A 23,636-nucleotide genomic window follows, 5' to 3' on the forward strand; every position below is an offset into this window, starting at 1 on the left:
CTCCCGGGATTTCTGGGGAATCCTCCCGGGATTTCTGGGGAATCCTCCCGGGATTTCTGGGGAATCCTCCCGGGATTTCTGGGGAATCCTCCCGGGATTTCTGGGGAATCCTCCCGGGATTTCTGGGGAATCCTCCCGGGATTTCTGGGGAATCATCCCGGGATTTCTGGGGAATCCTCCCGGGATTTCTGGGGAATCCTCCCGGGATTTCTGGGGAATCCTCCCGGGATTTCTGGGGAATCCTCCCGGGATTTCTGGGGAATCCTCCCGGGATTTCTGGGGAATCCTCCCGGGATTTCTGGGGAATCCTCCCGGGATTTCTGGGGAATCCTCCCGGGATTTCTGGGGAATCCTCCCGGGATTTCTGGGGAATCCTCCCGGGATTTCTGGGGAATCCTCCCGGGATTTCTGGGGAATCCTCCCGGGATTTCTGGGGAATCCTCCCGGGATTTCTGGGGAATCCTCCCGGGATTTCTGGGGAATCCTCCCGGCATTTCTGGGGAATCCTCCCGGCATTTCTGGGGAATCCTCACGGGATTCCTGGGGAATCCTGCCGGGATTCCTGGGGAATCCTGCCGGGATTCCTGGGGAATCCTGCCGGGATTCCTGGGGAATCCTGCCGGGATTCCTGGGGAATCCTGCCGGGATTCCTGGGGAATCCTGCCGGGATTCCTGGGGAATCCTGCCGGGATTCCTGGGGAATACTGCCGGGATTCCTGGGGAATCCTGCCGGGATTCCTGGGGAATCCTGCCGGGATTCCTGGGGAATCCTGCCGGGATTCCTGGGGAATCCTGCCGGGATTCCTGGGGAATCCTGCCGGGATTCCTGGGGAATCCTGCCGGGATTCCTGGGGAATCCTGCCGGGATTCCTGGGGAATCCTGCCGGGATTCCTGGGGAATCTTCCTGGAATTTCAAAGAAAATACTAAACTCATGACAAATATGCATTCAGTTTTGTTTATTTACATAATTTCATACCGTCATTTGTGTATAAATAAGCGAGTAAGTGTTAACACCTTATTCTTTATCAAGTCCAAGTCTTAAAAATACTTAAGTCTATTAGTAAATATCATAAAATCACGAGACAAAATACCCCAGGCATTCTTGTCAACCCTCCAAAGTTGCTCATGCATTACTAAAGGAAGTGAACAACATTATCATCCAAACTTTCAATCACTCTGGTCACCCAACTAGACTGGATCGCCACATTCGTGAACACAACTGGAACTCCTTCTCCGCAACTGACACCCCAGGACAATATCCCCGCCAGCACGTAGGAACCATTTCGCTGGCACACCAACGGGCTACCACCGGAACCCTTGCACGAGTCCAGTCCGACTTTTCCACCTGCACAAAGAAAGCTCCGATGCATTCGGAACCGTCTGCCCAAAGTAGAATTCGCCCGCAAACGCTCCTCACAGGCGTAGTTCTCCACCAGCGGCATAGTGACGAACCGTTGAATGGATTCCTCATTCGCGGGATTGTTTGGAGTGGCTCCCCAACTAGTCAGTAGGCAGTTGCTATCGTTGAAGTCACTATCTTGCGGAGGTAGACAAACGTTACCCACATTCGGTAGGGAATCGTTTAGAGGGACATCTAGAATGAGAACTGCAATGTCGTTGTACAGGGAACCGGAGTAGTACTCGGGATGCAGGATAATGCGATCGACTGATCTCCTCTGGCTTGGCAATCGTTCCAGATTATGACGACGATCCCAATCACCAGCTACGATTTGGAATCTCTCAGGGTAATCACGTGCGCTAGAATGGGAAGATATAGATTGAATTCTACGAACCTTTCGCAAATCAACTGCTACTCACTTAGCGATGCAGTGCCCAGCAGTAACCACGGCACCGGACGTTATAAGTGCCCCACCACATTTGTATAGGAAACTACCGTTGCCAATGCGCTCCTCGAGATAGACGGTCCACGGGAACTCGCCAAGGTTAACCGTACCATCTAGGGGTTCTTCAATGACCTCCTCCGAGTCTTGGAAGTGTATGCGACTAGCAATAGCTAGCCGACGTTGTCCACACTTTTTAGGTTTCGGTGGTAGATTTGGTTTGAGTGTAGCTTTTGGGGTAGTTCTGGGGGTAGTGGTGGTGGTTGAAGTTGAAGTCGTTGTTCTGGTGGTGGATGATGTGGTCTTGGTGGTTGCTGGAGTCGGTCGTGCATCGGAGAACACTATCGGTTTGAAAGGTGTTGTCGATGGAGGTGTGGATGTAGGACTCGGAATAGAGGTTGTTATGTCAAATACGAACTCAGCGTCGGGCTCTAATGGATGTTCATGAGTATTGAACTCCTGAAGTAGAGCAGATATCTCCAAGAGCAGCGACTGATTTGGACTATCTGACAGCACTGGAAGATCTATGAGCAGCACTGGGGCATGCAGGGCAATTGGTGTTACATGTTTGATTGGTCGAGGAGCTGTAGTAGTTGCAGCATGGGGATGATGTTGAGTGATGATGTGATGCTTCCGGCAGCAGGTTTGTCCAGATCCGCATAGGCTGTCTCTGAAAAAGTTGACAAAAAATTACATTGCCATTAAAACTGTAGATGATGAACAGACAACGTTGATTCTTAAATCCCAGTTTCGCGTCAAAGGGCTGTTTGTAGTTCAGAAGGAATTTTTCGGCCTATCTTGATGCATGAGAAATTCCTTGCCTGAAACGCCCAAGAAGCCGGTTTTCTTCGATCGTTGGATATCGCTGGACATTGTTGCGAAGAAATGATACATCAAACGGCAGTCAATGTAGATAGATGTAGATAGTTTCTGTCAAAAATCGCTCAAAAACTTTCTTGAGTGATTCCTTTTTAACAAAAAACTGTGCTTAAGCCCAATTTCGTGTTTAAAAGTAATTGCTCAAGAAACTTCTTGACCGATTCCTGGCAGAAACTTTCTACGGAGACTGCCATTTGAACTGTCATTTCTTCGCAACTGCGTATTTACTGCGTTCGAAGAAAAATGATTTCTTCAGCGATTTAAGAATTTCCCATGCATCAAGAAGGCTAAGAAATTCTTTCTGAACTGCAATTAACCCTTTAAAAAGTAATCGCTCAAGAAATTTTTTGATCGATTCCTGGCAATGAATTTTCCATGCATTAAGCTCGGCATTAAGATAGGCTGAGAAATTCCTCATGAACCGCAAACAGCCCATAAAGCGCAGTTTCGTGTTCGGAAGGAAATGCTTTAGAAACATCTTGAGTTATTCTTGGCAAAAACTTTCTACAGGAAGGAATTTTCTCGGGAATTTCTCAGCCTATCTTGATGCTAGGGGTATTCCTTGCCTGAATCGCTCAAGAAACCGTTTTTTCTTCGATCGCAGTACGCCCTCGAGTACGCCGTTGCGAAGAAATGACAGTTCAAATGGCAGTCACAGCAGAAAATTTCTGCCAGCGCCAGGAATCGCTCAAGAAGTTTCTTGAGCGATTCCTTTCGAACACGAAATTGGACTAATGCGAGATATGCACGGAATCATATTTTCATGAATATTTTCTTGCGCGTTGTAAAATGTCCAATTTCTGTTAACAGATCTACAGTTCGACTTAATGAACAAATGAAGCAGATGGTTAGTATGGACTACCCGTTTGGCGCACACCCACAGTTGATCAGCAGAAGTAAATCAATTTTATTTTGTATGGTGAAAAGCATCTAAACTTGAATTACTTGAAATAGAAAGCTTTTTCTGAAAAAAATATTTGGTAGGCTTAACAGTAGTCACCATTGTGCACAACTACTACCAAATATTTTTTCGAATGATGTATTCCACTTCGATAAATTTGCCTTTAGATGCTATTCGCCATACAATTGGCGATTAAAAGTTGAGGTTATGTCGTGAAAATTTTGAAGTTTGAAAGGGAAATACCAGTTCCCCATCAGTTTAATCATTAATTTTTTGATAAATTTATCGATAAAATGAATTTTTCTACCCCGATCCCACATTAAATTTTATCTGAAACGACTCAATCACTAAAATACGAAATGGGATTTCACAAAACTTAACCTCACTTTAGGAGGCCAATATTTTTGCGATTTACTTTTAGCGATTTTTCGCGCATAGAAGCTAGCGCCGCATTGGTCGATGCGGAGAGTAGGAAAACAGTCGATGCAGTAAATTCATTCCAATTAATTTCTATACCCAAGTTTTGTGATGATTGGAAGTTTAATCGGTAGTTATGGTCTTGTTTTGTTTCTCAGTGAAAATAGTCAGTGACAGAAAAATGAATGAATAAGTAAAAAATTCATTCACCAAAATAAATTTTATTTTGATACCATAGTTGAGAATTTTCCAAATTCGCATTGAATTCAAGATTGAATTTTACTCAATGAAAATGAAAATTTTAATCTCTGACAGCAAGTCCCATTTGATTTGACGTTTTGTTTCAGCTCCGTACTAGGAACCGGAATAAAGCACGCTATATCCCGCATAGAAAAATACTATTCATGGCATCATTCATATTATACGTTGTCCATTGGTGCAATAATAACTATATAGTCATCTCGGAAGTCATCGTTTAATGATAAAATGATAGGGGTTGAAAAATTTCAACAATTCAAAATTATTCAAGTATCATTAAATATATAATAACGATACGTTGAATAATAATTAAATACTTTTCAATAATAGAATTTAACAAAATTGCAGTGGCAAAAACGATGGTTTAAACTTTTTTTTCCACTATATTTAGTATTTAACGGCTTAAATAAAAGGTCATCACGTTAATCTGCATTGCTATCTGATTTTCAGTGCCATTGTTTAGCATTTTTGGCACAAGAATGGGCATAACACTATTACGCTTGCATGTAACACCAAAACAACAACCCTTGCGGCCGCAGGTCCCAGTTACTTTCGGATATAATGCCACTTGCAAAATAGTTTAGAGTTCAGGAATGAAATCTGGCACATATAAGCACAAAAATCATCGCTACTGGTACTAGACAATAGCTTTCATTAAACTTACCTTCCATATACAATCTAATAACACGCAAGTAGGAAAGCTTCTTGAAAATCTGCAGATCTTCCATGTTTCAGTCCTTAGTAATATTCCTTCAAACGACTCTTCCCATATCTTCCAGAACCGTGTTTTTGCTCACACTGTTTCAATCTTTTGAACATCAACGTATTCAATCCAACCACGATCACTCATCAAATGTGGCCTACGCAATCAACGCACGAGAATAAATGCAGCATACCTGTATATCACTGAGTTCAATTCCAGATTCACCAAAGTATGGAGAAAAAAAAAACTTACGAAAAAGTAAACAACGATTCCCTTAATGGTACTCAGAATTGACAGTGTCTGGTGCCCGCTGCAGGGGTGTGTACGTTTTTGCCATCGATAAAGTAGATATGCTGACATATTTTTTGTATTCACTGTATCATTAAGTAAATGATAAAGCGACTATAGCGCGAATAATTTCGCAAAATTTTTGTTCGAGAAAAAAGGCATTTTTGAATGGTAACTATACTTAACAACCCGTTCGGTCTATCATTGAGACTTCCAAAATGATAACTACTATCATCGATATGATTCGTTGTATCAGAGAGTTATCCACTTATCCGCGAGCGGTAATGGCGGCGGCGCGAACAAATAACCGATTCGAATTTTGACGTTTCTTGGGGATCGCAATCGGTTGGCGCCACCAAACGGTGGGTGGAGGGGTGAGGAGGAGAATGAAACTTTCCCTCACGAAACTTCAAAATCCGAACCGGTTGGATATGCCCGCCGCCGCCATTACCGCTCGCGGATAAGTGGATAATCCAGTTTATGATAACACAAATCTAGATTGAGTTTAAATAAGGGCGAAAGTAACATGAGAGAGTTCTCTTCATCGACTCTCTCTTCTGCAAATTAAAGTGACAAGATGCAAATTAAATCGAACTTTTTTACACTTGGACGCTAGATTGCATCGCAACCTAGTGATTTATGACCAAAAAGTGCAACCATATTTGCATCTTGTCACTTTAATTTGAAGAAGAGAGAGTCGATGAAGAGAATTCACTCATGTTAGTTTCGCCCTTATTTAAACTCAATCTAGAAATAATCACATAATGATAAGCCGTACAATTTTTGTATAATACTGTTTTACTCGGGATTATTTCTTGAGCGATTCCTTGTCTGAATTTCCCACGCATCGAGATAGGCCAAGAAATTTCTTGCGATCAGCGTACCGTCTACCCCCGTTGGTTTGAACGACACCTCATGCAAACCAACGGGGCTCATTTTTTAATTTGAACTTCTAGTAACCCTGTGAGCATCGAAAAATACACTGATGGTAACCCTTTTTGCTGTTTTGTTTTGATTCTGCGTTCCGTTTCACTCCGTTCCATGAGCAGAATGACGTTTGAACCATTTTTAGTTTGAACGATGTGCAGATTAGAGGGGGTCAAATTAAAAAGTGTTCAGATTAGATGAGGTCAAACCAACGGGGGTAGACGGTACTCCATACACGCAGAAAAATAAATTGTGAACACAATTAAATTCTAGTTTAAATCAAACAATTTTTCAGTTTGCTATAGCGACAAACTGATTTCTAGTTAAAACTGAACTGTTCCATTGTTAAATAATACAAATATTTTCATTTGCCGAAAATTTTAACAGTTTGTTAGAACAAACACAGATTTGGTAGATTCAACATAAAATACCGGGTTGTTTTAAACGACTACACTTTTGCCTCTAACAAAGCCGGAATGTGATTGTGTTGGTGATGGCTGCTCCTGCGGCAGCTCGGAAATCTATTTTTGGACACTCGTCGAGCGGATGGAAGCGAGAACGAATTAAAAAAAAACAAAAAGGCGAAACCGACCAACTTTTTGTGGGTGTTGTCTTGAGTACCAGCGCGTTATCCACCACGGCCAAAACTGCACTTGGAAGTTGGAGTGATGGATTTGCTACACTTTCTTCGTTGTGGCGATGTTGGGGTAAGAATTTTTAAGATGTGAGAGTGCTCCCGGGCCATGTTTGTGGTCCTCATTTTGTTGAAACAAATGAAGTTTTTAACGTTATATGGAATGATAGGAATTGGTTGTTTTGATTGATAAACTCTACGTAAGAACAAAGAAGTATAACTTTGGAATAAGTAAATGATCAGTTTGAAAATCAACCATGTGTTTTATTGTTTTAAACAAGCCTCATTTTTCTGCGTCTAAGCAGTACCGATCTATCAGCAAAATTTAATTTGCTGATGCTGATTCAGCAATTTGATTTGCTGGATGAGAAAATCAAAATTTGGTCTGCAAAGTCCGGATTGATTCACACACTGCGCATTTTCACCCCACTTCCCCTCGTTTCAACCGCCATTTCAAAAAGTTTGCGTTCCTCCTATTATCAGCGCTGCCAACATAAACGCGCAAACAATTTGACATTTTCCGCAAACTGTCATTCATCTTCTTCTGTCAGTCGTCTCGTCGTCTTCGCTGTCGGCGGCTGGTGCGAATCGAATCGAATGTTGTGTAAAAGTGTCGCAAGTTTTTAGTTTCCCGTTCGAAAAATGAAATTTTAGTCGATTAATACGGAAGTTTAGTTCCCGCAAGTGTTTTACAACTAGTCTTCACCGGTGGAGCATTCAATTTCCGCAGGATTTCAACAATGGTAAGTGGGAAAAGGGGTCGAAAACTCGCACCGCAAAGCGCTGCGAAGCCGTCCGACCTTGACTCATGCGGTTCCGGATCGATGGGATTGGTGATTAATCGATGGATCTTTCCTTGTGTATTTTACAGCAACGACTGAGCAAAGCGGGCCGGATTGCCTGCCTGTACCGGGTGGGTACGGTTCAGGTTTCGTCCCGGTTGGAAAATGCGGCACTCCAATGCACAGCGGTAAGTGATTTTGCGGTCCAGGGGTAGGGTGTGATGTAATCATCTCTCTGATTGTGATTGTTTGCTTGCAGTGCTATTCGACGCGCCGACCGGGGTTCTTCTCCCAGGTGCTGGACAACATCAAGTCGGAAATGGAGAAGAACAAGGAGATGAAGGAAAACTTGAAGAAGTTCCGGGAGGAAGCGCAGAAGCTGGAGGAATCGGAGGCGCTGAAGGCCGCGCGGCAAAAGTTTAACACCGTGGAATCGGAAGCGTCGAAGGGTGGCGAAGCGCTCAAGGATAACCTGGACAAGATTCGGGGGAAGGTTTCAGAGGTGCTGGATGAGGCTTCCAAAACAGACATTGCCAAGAAGGCTGGACGGATTGGCGAGGAGTTGGGAAAGACAGCCCGGGGGATGGGAGAAACGATCGCCGAGAAGGGTCAGGAGCTGGGCAAGACGGGTGCCTTCCGAGGGATCTCCGAAGCGACGAAAGCGGTCAAACAGGAAATCGACAGTCAAGGCATTTCTGCTCGGGTCTATCGGGCACCGGAAAGGTTACGGAAACGAGTCGAGATCAGCATGGCCGATGCCAGCCGGGTGTTCGAGGCCAACACGGAAGCGTTAGGAGTGGAACTACACAAGGACAGCAAGTTCTACCAGAGTTGGGAAAACTTCAAAAACAACAACGCCTACGTGAACAAAGTCCTCTCCTGGAAGATGCAATACGACGAATCGGAAAATCCTGTGATCCGGGCTTCCCGGCTGCTCACGGACAAGGTCAGCGACGTCATGGGAAACCTCTTCTCCAAAACGGAACTCTCAGAAACCCTGACGGAAATCTGCAAAATCGACCCCAACTTCGACCAGAAGCAGTTCCTCCGGGACTGCGAAAACGACATCATCCCGAACATCCTGGAAGCGATGATCCGCGGCGATCTGGAAATCCTCAAAGACTGGTGCTTCGAGAGCACCTACAACGTCATCGCCACGCCGATCGCCGCAGCGCAGAAGCTCGGCTACTACCTCGATTCCAAGGTGCTCGACATTGAAAACGTCGACCTGGCCATGGGCAAAGTGATGGAACAGGGACCGGTGCTGATCATCACCTTCCAGACGCAGCAGATCATGTGTGTGCGGGACAGCAAGGGAACCGTGGTCGAGGGCGACCCGGAAAAGGTGATGCGCTGCAACTACGTGTGGGTCCTCTGCCGGGATCCGAACGATTTGAACCCAAAGTCCGCTTGGCGGTTGATGGAACTGCAGGCCAACAGTGCCGAGCAGTTTGTGTAGGTAGTATAAGATAGTCGTCCAACAACGGGCAAAACGAGAATGTCGATAACGAAACGCGGACGGTTGTTCCCTAAGTTGGTCCGCGTGGTTCAAGTCGGGATTGTCGGCCGAGGCGCTTCACGACCGGTTCCCATCGTTTAACGGTCGTGAGCAACTCTACCAAGCCGAACGAAACTAGATTTCGAACCATCATTTGGGGTCTAACACGTACACTCTGTTGATAAGTACATATATTTTTAAGTTGCTAAGTTTTAGACGATCGAGGCGGGGAGGGAGCCTTAGGCACGGAATCTGTTACGTTCCGGGGTGATGTCGTGAGGAAAATAGCGAAACAATTCTCCCGAATTACATTGAAATATCTGCGGTTCTTAATGCTAAACAGATGACAGCCATTTTAATAATCTTACCTTGCTTGTTCGCCGGTCAGGGTTGTTCGGCAAAGGTTACTCGGCACGCAGATGCAGTCCGGGGAATCACCGTCGCCATCCGTGTAGGTGTTTCCCGACAGACGAATGGAGTCGATTTCAGTGTCCTGGTGGAAGAAAGAAACATACTTTAGTTAATATTATCATGATTTTAGTGAAAGTGCTCTAAGAACACCAAGTTGAAAAAAGGCATGCCAAGTTTCAGTGGGAACGTAGAGCCATAAAGAAGAGAATAAGAGTCCTCAAGGATGTCATTTGAGATTTCAATTAATTTTCTGACCCGACTGATTTAGCTTATTAGATTATTCAATAATACTCTTGAAGAAATGCTAGTCAGTTAAATGCATTATAAGTTAAATGCAAAAAGACTTTATAGTAGAAAATTTGTTTTGTATTTACTGCTGATTTAATAAGTGTCCTCCTTTTTATACAAATGTCCTCCTTTTTCAACCGAATTTGGTCTAAATGTCCTCCTTCGCTTGTTTTCCATATGGTCATCCTACATAGGGGGGAGGGTGTTGAACATGGCCATTTTTTTCGTGACATAATTTATTGAACTTTTAAGAAATCAATGGGACACGTTCGGTGCAGTACTAGATTTGTAGTAATGAGCTGAATTTTAGTATGGTGAGAAGGTCAGTTCTCTGTTTCTGCAATGAAATGGTGCAAAAAGCGTGGGTATTATGATTCATTGCCTAATATAATGATGTTTGAGCAAAAGTTTGGATAACTATGTTGTTTATGTTGCAAGAAATGGAGAAAACAACAACACTGTTGCCCAAAGTTTTACTCAAACAGCATCAAATTAGGCAAGGAATCATAATACCCACGCTTTTTGTACCATTTCAGTGCAGAAACGAAGAATTGACCTTCTCACCATACTAAAATTCAGCTCATTACTACAAATCTAGTACTTCACCGATCTGTCCTATAGAGCCATTTCAAGGGGTTCTATTTAGAAATTCTTTGAAGACTTATGGAGGAACTTATGGCATTCCTAAAAAAATATTTCTGAATAAACATTCGGAAATATTCCTGAAAAAGCCTTGGAGAAATTTCTGAAAGAATTATAAACTCTTCATTCTCTAAAAATAAAACGCTGTTAGAATATCTGGGATCCGTGGATGGTTTTCTGAAAGAATCCGATTCCTCGGAGAAATTTCTGAAATAATCCTTGGAGGATTTTTTTAAGCATGGAAAGTTTTTAGAAGAATTCTTGATGAACTTTCTGGAGGGTCCCCTATATGAATTTCTGAAGAAGTATATGGCTCATGGAGTATATGCCTCCAAAAAAGTAATTCGTAAATTACCATAAAAATAAATGCACCAAGAATATGTACGAGAATGTGTTTATGAAACTCATGAGAATACTGCACGCTATGTCCAAAGGGGAGTATTATGAAAAGTGAATGAACCTCAAAGTTTTTTCGCTAGAACCGTATTTTTGGACCTCTAGGTTCAGAATATTTGCGATTAAAAATCATCCATCTTGGGTTTTTTCTCATACATTTTTAAATGGGATGAAATTGACCTTAAAATGACTTTTTTGACATTTGTATTGAAAAATAGGATAAAATCAAAGTATAAAAAAAAAACAAGATGAAATATTTTAAGTCGCTCTCTCTCTCTCTCTCTCTCTCTCTCTCTCTCTCTCTCTCTCTCTCTCTCTCTCTCTCTCTCTCTCTCTCTCTCTCTCTCTCTCTCTTTTCTTGGCGTAACGTCCTCTTTGGGACAAAGCCTGCTTCTCAGCTTAGTGTTCTATGAGCACTTCCACAGTTATTAACTGAGAGCTTCCTCTGCCAATGACCATTTTGCATGCGTATATCGTGTGGCAGGCACGAAGATACTCTATGCCCAAGGAAGTCAAGCAAATTTCCTTTACGAAAAGATCCTGGACCGACCGGGAATCGAACCCGTCACCCTCAGCATGGTCATGCTGAATACCCGTGCGTTTACCGCCTCGGCTATATGGGCCCTTAAGTCGCACAGATTCTAAAACTAGAGGTCCAAACCTACGATCCTGGGGTATAGCATTTGAGGTACATTCATTTTTCATAATACTTCCCTTTGGACATAGCGTTTACTGTCAAGAATTTCGTTGATAATCCGTTAAGTTTTACAAGAAAGACTCGCTCAGTACTTAGAAAAGAATAAGCGAGGATTTTCAAAGTATGGCAGTAATAAATCATTGAAAGAAATCATAAAAAATGTTATAAGAGATTCTCAAAAAGAACTCCGGAAAACATATATTAGTCATGTGAAAAACAAAAGTAAAAACTATTTTAAAATTACCACAATGATTGCTGTCAAACAGGTGCTATTAAACCGGTGGTTCGCAATGTTCTGACGAGAAAAACAATTTTTTGTCGTTTTCTCATCGGTGTGGGAAATTTTGAACAACGACGCGCCAGGTCAATGTAACTGACGGCGCGGCGGCGCACTTGTCTAAACCCCCTATCGCCCCTCATTTGATAACTCCAGAACTCTCAAAAAAGTTATCCGGAGGAAAACTCCGGAAGAAATTCCTGAAAAAAATCTAGTAGATAATCTCTGAGGGAACAATACACGAAAGAGCCCGGAACTGATCCCTGAAATAGTTTTGAGAGAATTTCATAAAAGACTCCTGTGGGAATCCCGGAAGGAATCCTCGAAAAGATGTAGAAAAGAATCTCAGAAGGAATCATGGGAGAAATCTCTAAAGTAAAACTAAGCAAAATCAATGAAGAAATCTCAGAAAGAATACAGGGAGGCATTTCTGAAGGAATCCCGAATTAAAAACTTTCTTTCTAGAGAAGATATTGTGATATTCCATATCCTACATCAAGATTGATATCACTCGATCGGTGTTCTAAACCATCAAAAGGCACTTTAACTAGGAGCAACACATTATGGATGTCCATCTAATTACCGACCCTGATGTTGACTGACTCGTCGCACTCACTGGCTCTCACACACTTATATCAGGATACCACATCCTCCCCTTGCAGAAATGTTCCAATATTTTCCATTACAATTGATGACACTACAAATAGCCTATGCCTACTTTGGAATAAGCTGCAGCATACTTTTTAACTTGATTACTTATTAGCCTGTGAAGTACAATTCGCCTAAGTTCAATGGTCGATTCAATAATACAGGGTGTTCCTTTCCTTAATGCTAATCCTTCGGGGGGTGATAGAGGACCATAATAGGAGAAAAAAATTGTTCTACGCATATGGTCAAATCTCAACCGTTCCGGAGTTATTGAACTTTTAATGTTTTTGACTATGCCCACCCTAAACTGGCTGTAACTTCAAAACGGTTCAACTTATCGAAGTTCTTTTGATTGCATTCGAAAGATAATGAAATTTTCTATCTAATAACGTCTTTGAACTTGTTGGTTTTTGTAATTTAGTAAGTTTTGTAGAGCAACAAAGTTTAAAGTTAGCTATTTTTGACAGGTTTTTGCTTATTAACTTTGAAAAATACGTGGTAAATTAAATTTTTCTCTTAGAGAAACTTGTGCGCCTTGACTCGCTTAACAATTCGTTCTTGAACGCCAAACTCCTAACTCTTATCGTTTTCTTGCAATTTTGATTTGAACACCCTATTTCGGATCAATAGTTTGCCTCAGTAAACGCCACAGATAAAAGCTCACTTAACCCCACTGTGTCACTGGAGCTGGCGTCTTGTTTTGCACCGCACCACGGCGCGCACAGCACACTTGATCAGTCGTCCAATATCAGCAGCGTGACGCGTATGAATGACAAGAACGACGCTGCTGTGGGTTCATGTTGAATGATTTGGTGTGATTACCGTGATCCTGAGAGGCTCTTCATGATGATTAGTATGATGATGGGAAGTAGACTAGTGGTTCTAGGTGCAGGTTGATTATTACCGGTGAAAAATAGAGGTTTTGATGGGACGGGAAGGGGCATGAACTGATGATTCCGAGAAAATGGAGTGGAAGGGGTAAAATTTCAGAAGGAATCTTGAAGTCACCGAAAGGAGTCACGTTGTTTCGGGGGAAATTAAATAATTCTGGTAGAGAATGAGGGTTCAAGAGATAGGGTTTCGGTAGAACATTTTACCTTCCACGACACACGATATTCTAAAAAGTGCAAAGTTGGAGCTTAGAACTAATGATTTGAGAAAGATTTTGTTTTAGAAACTTTTGCTCTGCAGAATGATAACAGTTTTTCAAATTCATCTAAAAATTTCTTTAACGATTCATCAAAATTCCTCCAGAAAATCTGTCAAGCATTCTTCCCATGATTATTTTAGGAACTCCTCCATAGATTCCCCCAAGAGCTCCTCCACGAATTCGCCCAAGAATTTCTCCAGAAAACTAACCACAACATTTTTTAGGCATTCCTTAAAAAAACATTCCAGAGATTCCTCCTAGAATTTCTCCAGAAGTTTCACCATGAATTCCTCCAAAGATTTTCCCGGAGATTTCACCAGATTTTTCCAATAAGTCTTCCCGGCTTTTCTCCAAGGACTCCTTCTGGATTTGTTTCAAGGATTCCTCTAGCAGTTCTTCCAAGTATTGGTATAGGAATTCCTCTAAGGAGTCTTTCAGCATTTTTTGAAAGGATTCCTGTATTAATTTCTCCAAGGATTACTCCACGAGTTTCTTTGAGGGTCCCTACAGGAAATCATCTGAAGCTTTCTACCAGAAATTCTTCTCCACCCCTCTAAACTTTCCTCCTAGAATTCCCGCAACGATTCATTCATGGATTCTAACAGTAATTTCTCCAAGCATTTCTTTATGAAATTCTTCAACTATTCTCCATGGATTCCTCCAAAGATTTTTTCAGCAGAAATCCCCGGACAATTTATCTTACAATTTCTCTAATTAAAACGCTTTAGGAATACCTCTAACAATTCATTCCTTCAAGGATTACTCCAAGAATTCCTCGAAGATTTCTCTAAAAGTTCTAAAATAAACCTACAAAAATAAATTCAGGGATTTCTCAGAAGACTCATCAAGGAAATCCTCCAAGAAATAATGCGGGAATTTCGCTAAGGAATACTTCAGAAATTCTCCTTAGCGTTTGTCCAGTTTTTTTTTCAAAAACAATTTCAGGCATTCTTCAAAGCATTCTTCACGAATATCTCCTAGGAATTCTGCAGGATTTTTACAAGGATTCCTCCAAGCTGAAGCTAACGGAATTCTACCATTTGTTCTTCCAAAGAATCTTTGCTATTTGCTTCCAAAAATTTCTTGAGGATAAAACCTCTTAAATAAAATAATAATAATAATAATAATTTCTTGAGGAAATTTTCCAATGATAACAGCAGGAAGCCCTCCGAGGAATTACTCCCGAAATTCAACCAAGAATTACTCCTGCAGTTCCACCAGGAATTCCTCCAGAAGTTCAACCAGGAATTTCATCAGAAATTCCTCCACGAAATCCACTAGAAATTCTGTAAGGAATTCTATTAGGAATTCCACCAGAAGACATTCTGTCAGAAATCACTTGAAATATTTGATTCCTCAAGGCGTTCTACCACGGATTCTTCCAGGAATTCCTCCGAGAATTTCACCAGGAATTCTACAATGCATTCCTCCGAGGATTTCACCAGGAATTCCTCAAGAAATTTAACGAAGATTTCCACCTGGAATTACACCCGGAGTTTTTTCAGGAATTTCACCAGTATTTTCACTAGGAATCCACTTAGGATTTCTTCCAGGAATTCTTCTAGTAATTCCACAAGGATTCCCGCAGGAATTCCTCCAGTTATTCTACTACGAATTCTTCCCGGATTTCCTTCGGGAATTTCATCAAGATGCCTCTCCAAAAATTCCATCTGGAATTACACCCGGAATTCCTCCAGGAATTTCACCAGGATTTCCACCAGGAACCCCTTTAGAAGTTCCACCGGGAATCCCTCTAGTAATTCCACTAGGAATCCCTCCAAGTATTCTACTACGAATTCTTCCAGGAATTCCTTTCTAAATTCTTCCGCTTCTTCCAATTCTTCTAGGAATTCTAAAGGAAATCCCTTTAGAAATTCCACAATTCTACCAGGTTTTCTTCCATGAATCCCTCTAAGAACTCCACTTGGAATTCTACTCGGAATTACTCCAGAAATTTTACCTGGATTTTCACCTGGAATTATTCACGGAATTCCTCCAGAAATTACACCAAGATTTCCACCATGAATCCCTTCAAAAATTTCATCAGAAATCCCCCTTGTTATTCCACAAGGAATACCTCTAGTAATTCCACTAGGAATTCTCCCAGGCATTCTACTTCGAATTCTTTAGGGAATTTCACCAGGAATTTCTTCAGGAATTCCACCAGGTATTCCACTCGGAATTCCTCCAGAAATATTACCACCTGGAATTACACCCGAAATTCCACCAAAAAAATTCACTAGGATTTTCAACTGGAATTACACCCGGAATTTTTCCAGGCGTTTAACAAAGATTTCCTTCCGGAATCTCTTTAGGAATTCTATCAGGAATCCCTTTACTAATTTCACCAGAATATTCTCAAGGAAATCCTTCAGGAATTCTTCTAAGAATTATTCTAGAAGTTCTACCAAGAACTCCTCCAGCACGAATTCCGCCATGAATTGCATACGAAATTTCTCAAATAGTTATACCAGGAGTTTTGATTGGAAATTATTGGAGAAATTCCAAGTGTCAATCCAGATGGAAATCCTTGTAAAATTTCTGGAGGAACTCCGAATGGAGTACCTGATGTAATTCCTGGAGGAATTCCGGGTGTAGTTTCAGGTTGAAATCATTGCTAAATTTCTGGAAGAATTCCGAGTGGAATACCTGTTGGAATTCCTGGAGGAATTCCCGGAGGAAGTACGGGTAGAATGCCAGTTAGATTTCTGAAAGAATTTTAAAAGGATCTTCTGCTGGAAGGATTCCTTGTAGAATTCCTTGAAGAATCATGGAAGAACTGGAGAAACTCCTGGAGGAATTCCTGGAAATACTCCTGATATAAATCCTGGAGGAGTTCCTGGTGGAATTCAAAGAGGAATTCCCAGGCAACTTCACCTGGGCATTCCCAGAAAAACTTCATCTATAGAAACAAGTGGATTTCCTGATGGAACCTGGTTGGATGGTTAGAACACAAGACTATCACGCCAAGGACCTGGGATCGAATCCCACTCCCGACATACACACAAACGTGAGTTCTTCCTTTGGAAGGGAAGTAAATCGTGGGTCCCGAGATGAACTAGCTTCGAGTCAAAAATTTCGTTAATAAAGACAAAAAAAACTTCACCTATAGAAACTGGTGGATTTTCTGATGGAACTCCTGCTATAATTTTTGGAGAACCTTTTTAAGCTATACCTGGTATAATTTCTTTAGAAGTTCTTGGTAGAGAGGTCCTAGAGAGGTTCCTGGTGAATTAGTAAAGGGATTCCTGGTGGAATTCCTAAAGAGATTTCGGAAGAAAATCGTAGTTAAACTCCTTGAGGAATTCCGAGAGTAATTCCAGATGAAAATTCTAGTGAAATTTTTGATCAAATTTTGGGTGTAATTCCAGGTGGAAATCCTGGTAAAATTTCTGGAGGAATTCCAGGTGGTACAGCTGATGCAATTCCTGGTGAAATTCCCGAAAGACATCGTAGTAGAATACCTGGAGGAATTCCGAGTGGAATTACTAGAGGTATTTCTTGTGGAATAACAAGAGGGATTTCTGGTGAAATTCCTGGAGGAATTCTGGCTAGAATTCCTGGTGGAAAATCTGGTGCAATTCAGGGTGGAATTCCGTGTGTAATTCCAGGTGGAATTCCTGATTAAGTTTCTGGAATAATTCCTAGTGGAATACATGATAAAATTTCTGGAGGAATTCCGAGTGGAATTCCAGGTAGAGTTCTTGGAGGAATTCATGAAAGAATACCTGGTAGAATTCCTGGAGGAATTCGTTGTAGAATACATGGAGAAATTCCTAGAGAGATTCCTGGTGGAATTTCTAAAGGGATTCCTGGTGGAATTCGTGGTGAAATTCCTGGTCGAAACCCTGGGGAAATTAATGGAGAAATTCCTGCTGGAATTCTTGGTGGAATCCCTGAAGGAATTCCAGGTGAAATTCCATTAGCTATTCGTGGAGGCATTCCTGGAAAAAAATGTGGAGGAATTCCTTGTGGAATAAATAGAGGGAATTTTTAGGGATTTTAGGGATTTCGAGTGGAATTTCTAAGGGTATTCCTGGTGGAAATACTGGTGAAATTGATAGAGAAATTCCGGGTGTTATTCCAGATGAAAATAGGAGGAATTTTTGGAGGAGTTCTGGCTGGAGTTTCTGGTGAAAATCCTGGTAAAATTACCGGAAGAAGTCCGGGTTGAACTCTGGGAAGAACTCGTTATAGAATAACTGGAGGAAATCCTAGTGGAATTCCTGAGGGATTCCTTGTAGAGCTACTAGAGGGATTCCTGGAGGAAATCGTAAGTGGGTTCTTGAGGAAACCCTGCACAGTTAGAAAAAATCACCGACTTCGGTAATGTTTTACCGAAATCTCAACAGTTAAGTTTGTTTTACCGCAAAAATTCGGTAGAGCTAGCAACTTTTACCGAACTTCGTTAGAGTTTGACAGATAAACGATAACATTTCACCGAAATTTTGTATTTTTTTACAGAATTTCGGTAAAAATCCATTACCGAACGCTCACCAGTTGAGATTTCGGTAAAAATTACCGAACGAGACTAGCTGTGTGGTTAAATTCCTGGAGAAACTCCTGGTGGAATTCATAGCGGAATTCTTACAGGCATTCCCAGAAAAATCTCCTATAAAATTCGTAGTAGAATAACTGGAGGTATTCTTAATGGACCTCCTCAGGGATTCCTTGTGGAATGACTAGAGCATTTCTTGGAGGAAATCCTGGTGAAATTTCTAGAGAAACTCTGGGTGTAATTCCAGGAGGAAATCCTCGTGATTTTTTTAAAGAATTCCGAGTGGAATACCTGATGGAATTCTCGGAAAAATTCCTGGTGAAATCCTCGGAGTAACTCCTGGTGAAATTCTCGGAGCAATTCCTGATAGAATTCCGTAGTAGAATTGCCGTAGTCGAATTGCCTGGAGGAATTTTAGTGGAATTCCTGGAGGACTCAATGATTTCAAGTGATTTCTGAAAGAATTTAAAGAGGATCTTCTGTTGGAAGAATTCCTGATGAAATCGTGGAAGAACTACTGATTGAATTGCTGGAGACACTTCTGAAGAAAATGTTGGAGGAATTCCTAGTGGAATTACTAGTAGAATTCCTTGAAGAATTGTGGGAGAACTACTGAATGAATTCCTGGAGACACTCCTAGTGAAAATCCTGGAGGAATTCCTGGTGGAATTAATAGAGGAATTCCTGGAGGCATTCCCAGAAAAACTTCACCTATAGAAACATGTGGATTTCCTGATGGAACTCCTGGTATAATTTTCTTATGCAATTCCTGGTATAATTTCTGGAGGAGTTATTGGTAGAACTCCTGGAATAATTCTTAGTAGAATACCTGGACGATTTCTTAGAGGGATTCCTGGTGAAATTAGTAAAGGGATTACTGATGGAATTCCTAAAGAGATTCAACTAAATTATTTGCTATTTTATCCTAAAAGCCTTGCCGAAGGGAAACGGAACAAAAATAAAAGGACTTAATCGATAGACAAGAAGAGTTCATTGTCCGAAACCGAATATTCCTGCCATCATTCCGCACTAGAAGTGAAAAGTGAATTCCAGGTGAGCATTCCGTGGGTTAACAAAGTAGCACCTGTTGCGCTAGGATCTGTTGCGGATAGCAACGAGGTTGTTATGTGACCAATAAATAAACGTAGGCGGCGATGCGAAGAAAAAAAAATCTGTCATTACTTCAAACACTTTAACGAGAAACAGAAGCAATAAAACTATCCCAAACCCGAATTTGAAAAATCATACCCAAAAATTTGTCCTCGAAACCGATACCTACAAGACCTCAACCTGCAAGAGTACGGATCATCTCCTCCGGTACGACTTCCGATTCCCGTGGCAACATCCCTGATCGCTGACGGCTCGTCTCACCCGGCAGGTAAGACTTCCGATTCCGTGGTAACATCCCTGATTGCTGACGGCTCGTCTCCCCCGACAGGTTCGATTTCTGATCCCGTCGCAATACACCTAGTTGCGGACGGCCCGTGTCCCCCAGCAGGTACGAAACCGATTCCCGTGGCAACATCCCTGATCGCTGACGGCTCGTCTCCCCCGGCAGGTACGACTTCAGATCCAGTGGCAACATCCCTCATTGCTGACGGCTCGTCTCCCCCGACAGGTTCAATTTCTGATCCCGTCGCAATACACCTAGTTGCGGACGGCCCGTGTCCCCCAGCAGGTACGAAACCGATTCCCGTGGCTACATCCCTGATCGCTGACGGCTCGTCTCCCCCGGCAGGTAAGACTTCAGATCCAGTGGCAACATCCCTCATTGCTGACGGCTCGTCTCCCCCGACAGGTTCGATTTCTGATCCCGTGGCAATATCCCTAGTTGCGGACGGCCTGTGTCCCCCGACAGGTACGAAACCGATTCTGGTGTAATTCCTTGTGAAACACTCGGAGGAATTCCTGGTGAAATTCTCGGAGGAATTCCTGATGGAATTTTTGGAGGAATGCCGTGTAGAATTATTGGTGAAATTCTCGTTGAAATTCCTGGTAGAATTCCTGGAAAAATTCGTATTAGAGTGCCTGAAGGAATTCGTAATGGAATAGAGTGATTTCTGAAAGAATTTAAAGAAGATCTTCTGCTGGAGAAACTCCTGGTGAAATTTCTAGTAGAATTGCTTAATGAATCGTGGAAGAAATCTTGATTGAATTCCTGGAAAAACTCCATATGAAAATCCTGGAGGAATTTCTGGTGAAATTAATAGGAGCATTCCTGGAGGTATTCCCAGAGAAATTTCACCAAGAGAAACTGGTGGTTTTCCTGGCGGAACTTTTGGTATCATTAATGGAAAAATTTCTTATGCAATTCCTGCTGGAATTCCTGGAGGAATTTCTGGAAGAATTCCTGGTGAATACCTGGTGGTTGTAATTCTTAACGAAAACCTGGTGAAATTTCTAGAGGAATTTCTATTGTAAATACTGGTGGAATTCATAGAGTTACTCCTGGGAGAATTCTTAGAGAAGCTTTTTCTAGAATTATCGGAAGAATTCATGGTGGAATTCTTAGTGGAATGTTAGGTAAAATCCCAGGTGGAATTCCTGGAGGAACTTCTGGTGGAATTTCTGGAGGAATTCTTGGTGGAATTCCTGAAGCAAATTCTGGTGAAATTCCTAGTAGATCTCCTTAAAGAATTTCTAGTGGATATCGCGGATGACTTCCTGATGGAATTCCTCAAGAAACTCCAAGTGGCATACCTGAAGACACTACTGACTGACAATTTTGTAAATTCCTGATGGAGTTTTTGGAGGAATTCCTAGAGGCATTCCCAGAGAAACTTCACCTAGACAAACTAGTGATTTCCTGGTACAGTTATTGTAGAAATTTCTTATGCAGTTCCTGGTGGAATTCGTTGTGGAAGAAATTGTTGAAGAAATTATCAAAGAATCTTTAGAGAAATTGTGGGATAAATTGTCCGGGGAACTTCTGCTGGAAAATTCTTTGGAGGAACCCATGGATAATCGTTGAAGAATTTCATAAAGAAATGTTTGGAGAAATTACTGTAAGAATCCATGAAAGAATCGTTGCAGGAACTCTAGGAAGAAAGTTTGGAGGAGTCCTTGGAGAATTTCTGATAGAAATCTTTAGATGATTTCGTGTAGGGACCCTCGAAGGAATTCGTGGAGTAATTCTTGGAGAAATTAATACAGGAATCCTTTCATAAATTACTGAAAGATTCCTTAGTAGGAATCCTTGAAACAAATTCCTTAGATCGATGCCGGAAAGACTTATTGAAAAAAAAAATCTGGTGAAATCTCCGGGAAAATCTTTTGAGAGGAATTCATGGTAAAATTTCTGGAGAAATTCTATGAGGAATATCTGGGATGTTTTTTTGAGGAACGCCTAAAAATGTTTTGGATAGTTTTCTGGAGAAATTCGTGGAGGAGCTCGTGGAGGCATCTATGGAGGAATTCCCGAAAGAATCGTGGAAAGAATGCTTGATAGATTTTCTGTAGGAATTTTGATGAATCGTTGACGAAATTTCTTGACTGTTATCATTCTGCAGAGCAAAAATTTCTAAAACCAGATTCTATCTCAAATCATTAGTTCTATGCTCCAACTTTGCACTTTTAAGAATAGCGTGTCCCAGATTTTTTTTTATTTTTTTTTACCGAAACCCTATCTCTTGAACCCTCATTCTCTACCAGAATTTATTCAATTTCCCCCGAAACTACGTGACTCCCTTCAGTGACTTCAAGATTCCTTCTGTAATTTTACCCCTCCCACTTTCTCGGAATCATCAGTTTATGCCTCTTCCCGTTCTATCAAAACCTCTATTTTGCACCGATAAAAATCAACCTGCACCTAGAATCACTAGTCCACTTCCCTAATCATCACGAAGGGCCTCTCAGGATCACGGTAATCACACCAAATCATGCAACATCAACATGAACCAGCGCACAGCGTCGTTCTTGTCATTCATACGCGCTACGCTGTTGCTATTGGACGACTGATCAAGTGTGCTGTGCGCGCGGTGGCGCGATGCAAAACAAGACGCCAGCTCCAGTGACACAGTGGGGTTAAGTGAGCTTTCATCTGTGGCATTTACTGAGGCAAATAATTGATCCGAAATAGGGTGTTCAAATCGAAATTGTAAGAAAACGATAAGATTTAGGAGTTTGACGTCAAAGAACGAAATGTTAAGCAAGTCAAGGCGCACAAGTTTCTCTAAGAGAAAAATTTAATTTACCACGCATTTTTCAAAGTTAATAAGCAAAAACTTGTCAAAAAAAGCTAACTTTTAACTTTTTTGCCCTACAAAACTTACTAAATTACAAAAACCAACAGGTTCAAAGACGTTATTAGATAGAAAATTTAATTATCTTTCCAATGCAATCGAAAGAACTTCGATAAGTTGAACTGTTTTGAAGTTACAGCCAGTTTAGGGTGGGCATAGTCAAAAACATTAAAAGTTCAATAACTCCGGAACGATTGAGATTTGACCATATGCGTAGAACAATTTTTTTCTCCTATTATGGTCCTCTATCACCCCCCGAAGGATTAGCATTAAGGAAAGGAACACCCTGTATAATGATTGGGATAATATGATGCCCTGTTGAATGCTTAAGGATTCTTTTCTTCGTTTCTACTCCACCCTTGATAACTTAAAACCTATTCCTCTCATCTACTGCTCCTTCCAACAAAGAAAAGGAAAAAAAAATGTTCGTTACTGTAATTAATTGAAAACGACACCTTCTAGGAAATAACATTTTTGATGTAATATGGATTGATAACAAAAAATCAATATTAATCTTGAACGGAAAATACTGAAATGAAGCAACCAACTTGATTTCGGTGACGCGAAATGGAAAATTTATACCTTTAGTGCACTTCTTCGCTCACATTTTGGACGAAGATCACAAGTAAATCACACAGTTAAGAAAATCTAGATTATCGTTAAAAGTAAAAAAAAAAAGTTTTATTTTTACATTGCCATTATCGTCACACCACCAAATCAAAGTCGTCGCTTGAAGCACATGCGAAGTCGCAGCTGCGAAGTAAAATTTGAATCTATGTTTTCTGTTGCGCAAACATTAAGCTAATTAAGAGCTTCAATGTGCAGTAATCCAAAATAAGTTGCGACATTTCTAAGTAGGTTAAAAATCAATTTTCGCACCGCCGGTCACTTCGGATTTCAAGCAAAAGCATTAGATAGAACGCATTCACAATCTGTCCATATCCCCAAAACGTGCATTGATGGTTGCGCACTTAACTTTTGCGGCAGAGACTAATCTGTGTCGCTTGTGATTACAAATGTCAGCTGGAACAAATTAACAGACTTTTAAAAGAAAACTACAACTACAGATGTTCGTGGAAATGGTGATTTGGATGATTTGTCTCATGTTTTCATAGCCAACAGATAATTATTTTAAACCAAATTCTTCCCACGTCAACGTTACAGGTATATTGGATTGATATTCCACTACAATCATGTGACCAATCTTTTCACATCAACGAGTTGCTCGTCAACCGCAATTCGAGAGACAGTTCCAGAA

At 41.4% G+C, this 23,636-nt stretch overlaps 2 protein-coding genes across 2 annotated transcripts; one reads left to right on the top strand and one right to left on the bottom strand.

The window, feature by feature from the left end:
* Window positions 1-943: 943 nt before the first annotated feature.
* On the bottom strand, window positions 944-19,909 carry LOC115260154 (serine proteinase stubble-like). Its single transcript, XM_062843388.1, has 4 exons — window positions 19,509-19,909; window positions 9,499-9,648; window positions 1,821-2,513; window positions 944-1,760 (listed from the first exon to the last, which is right to left on the bottom strand). Exons 1-4 carry the CDS (start codon window positions 19,907-19,909, stop codon window positions 1,136-1,138), a joined length of 1,869 nt encoding a protein of 622 aa, XP_062699372.1. The 3' UTR covers window positions 944-1,135.
* LOC109409494 (mitochondrial import inner membrane translocase subunit TIM44) lies at window positions 7,399-9,447 on the top strand. Its single transcript, XM_019682947.3, has 3 exons — window positions 7,399-7,593; window positions 7,722-7,820; window positions 7,892-9,447. The coding sequence occupies exons 1-3, from the start codon at window positions 7,591-7,593 to the stop codon at window positions 9,089-9,091; spliced, it is 1,302 nt and encodes a 433-aa protein (XP_019538492.1). The 5' UTR covers window positions 7,399-7,590; the 3' UTR covers window positions 9,092-9,447.
* Window positions 19,910-23,636: the final 3,727 nt, after the last annotated feature.

This window comes from Aedes albopictus, unplaced genomic scaffold (assembly GCF_035046485.1).
Source record: "Aedes albopictus strain Foshan unplaced genomic scaffold, AalbF5 HiC_scaffold_180, whole genome shotgun sequence".
Classification (NCBI taxonomy): Eukaryota; Metazoa; Arthropoda; class Insecta; order Diptera; family Culicidae; genus Aedes; species Aedes albopictus.